The sequence below is a fragment of the Psammomys obesus genome, unplaced genomic scaffold, assembly GCF_907164565.1.
Source record: "Psammomys obesus unplaced genomic scaffold, mPsaObe1.curated_primary_1811, whole genome shotgun sequence".
In the NCBI taxonomy this organism is placed as follows: Eukaryota; Metazoa; Chordata; class Mammalia; order Rodentia; family Muridae; genus Psammomys; species Psammomys obesus.
This window is the reverse complement of record NW_026589814.1, coordinates 3,561-5,779: the sequence shown is the minus strand read 5'-3', so window position 1 is coordinate 5,779 and position 2,219 is coordinate 3,561. Positions and strand designations below refer to the sequence as shown.

Sequence of the window (2,219 nt, the reverse complement as noted above, 5' to 3'; positions counted from 1 at the left end):
CAGGGAACACTGAGGGATAGTCTGAAGGGGTTAGAAGGAAGTGGAGATGGGAGCTGGCCTGAACATCACTTGAACACAACCAAACACATCTGCTTGTGTTTTCTAGGCAGAATAAGTGGGCGCTAAGTAGTGGCAAGAGGGAACTGCAGGCACCCAGCACCAATTCCTCTGGACTCACTGGTGAGGAGACAGTTCTTAACTCGACTCTTGTTCCGCTCCAGGACAAGGAGAGCACATCTAAATCCCCACAAGCCAGGTAACTATGCCCTCTACAGAGGATGTGCCCTCTCTACTACTCTGGCCCCAGGAGGATTGTCCAGGCAGGACTGCAGCTCCAGGGGAGGGAGCAGGTCCCAGGTCCCTCAGGTTCTGTATGGCCCTGGTCCCAGGTGGTTAGGAACAAAGCTCTGGTTGGTGAAGTTTCAAGAGTCCTTTCTCCACAGCACTCCAAGCATAGCCCATATTGGATTCAAACACTACCGCCCTATGATGAACCCCAGCTCTCCTAGCTCTCCATGCCGCTTAGGGACGTGCGTACTGCAGAAATTGGCCCAACGGATCTACCAGTTGACAGACAAAAGTAAAGACGCTGTGGCCCCCCAAAGCAAGATCAGCCCACAAGGCTATGGCCGCCGGCGCCGGCGTTCCTTGCCAGAGGTCCTCCAGTCCCAGACTGTGGTGTCCTCCCAAGAGCAGACACAGGCAACAGCAGCCTCTGGGGACGGGTGGCAGCAATGAACAGTCCAGCGAGTGTCCCATTGGTGTCTGCTTCACACAGGGGCATATTGAGACAAACCTGCAGAGATCTGCCTGGCTGCCACTAGGGGAGGCAGAGGAACCCAAAATCAAGCCAGGCTCACTCCACAAGCTGAGAAGTACAAGTACGGACTGTTACTCTTCAGGGCAGGGGTCTGAGCCACTGCCTTGCCTGCTCATAAATTGGTTTCTCAAAGGGCTTAATAAGCCTCATTACTACTTGAACTTTCCAAAACCCAGTGAGGAAAAGTTCAATGCTTGTTGTATAGCCAGAGGTAACTATCCTACATATTTAAGTTTGTTGCTGCCAAGAGGTGGGCTTTTTTTGTAACTTCAAATACATTGAGATATTATTTGTACGTTATATATTGTATTAAAGGCATTTTAAAGGAAATTATATTGTTACCATCCCCTATTTTAAGATGTGAATGTCTCAGCCAGGTATAACGTTGTTTGGTTCTGTGTGTGCGTGTGTTTGTATATGTGTGTAAGGTGGAGAGCGCCTGATTACTGTTTGTGGAAGAAGAAAAGACATTATACCTCATAATCTATTTACTTAAAATATATGATCTGGGAAAAAATCAAACCAATAAACTGTCTCAATGCTGATTCATTCTCCGTTCATGTATCTAGGGAAGGGTGGTCTTGGTTTGGGTTGGCCTGGGAGTGCTGAGGTCTTACTTCTTGTTTTGGGAAGACAGAACTGCAATGTGGGTGCAAGCCAATATCTCTGTTCATGAGAGGTCAAACCCTCTTGTGCTGATTTCCAAGGTCCCAGAATGCCACTGTGCACTCAGGTGGTTAAGACCCAAGTCCATGCCTGGTGAGTCCAATGGAGCTCTGGCTCTCACGTTTTCCCTTTCAGGATATATAGCTGGATGTTACAGGCTCAGTTCCCACAGGAGCTCCAGCCATGCCTGTGTAGTAAGTGCCATGGTGAAAGATTATCTAAAATATCCCACCCCAAGTCTTCCCTTTTCTCCAACATAATAAGTCAGAAGAAAAGCTGTGGTTTTGGGAAAATCCACGAACTTTGCCATCATCAAAGACTTGAAGATGCGGAGGTTATTTTTGTAAAAAAACAATATTTGTTGTGTATGTGTCTATGTGTGCATGTGTATGTGTACATGGGCTCACATGCAGAGGCTGGAAGACAACTTTTGGCCTCCTACCTTTATGTGGGTTCTAGGGCTCAAAATCAGGTCACCACACTTCGCAAGCCCTTTTCCTTGGTGAGCCAACTCAGCAGCCCTAGGTGTCATTTCTGTCACATGAACTGTACTCCTGTGTTTCTCTGTATGAATGACACAGGTCTTGGAGAATGGCAGAGCACTTTAGTCAATCTATTCTGATGGTGACTTTAGTCAGACAGTTCTAAATATGGTATTGTCACTTAGTGTGAAACTAGTTGACAATTTCCCTCTCTTTCTCATAAGGAGTTCCCGATGACATTTTCTTCCTCT

At 47.0% G+C, this 2,219-nt stretch overlaps 1 protein-coding gene across 1 annotated transcript; it reads left to right on the top strand.

The window, feature by feature from the left end:
* Nucleotides 1-106: 106 nt before the first annotated feature.
* On the top strand, nucleotides 107-738 carry LOC129675420 (pro-adrenomedullin-like; the record flags this gene model as incomplete). The annotated part of the gene is made up of 2 exons (XM_055605442.1): nucleotides 107-256; nucleotides 444-738. Coding segments are annotated over 2 exons (445 nt in total), but the record flags the coding sequence as incomplete, so codon positions are not given.
* Between the last annotated feature and the right edge of the window lie 1,481 nt (nucleotides 739-2,219).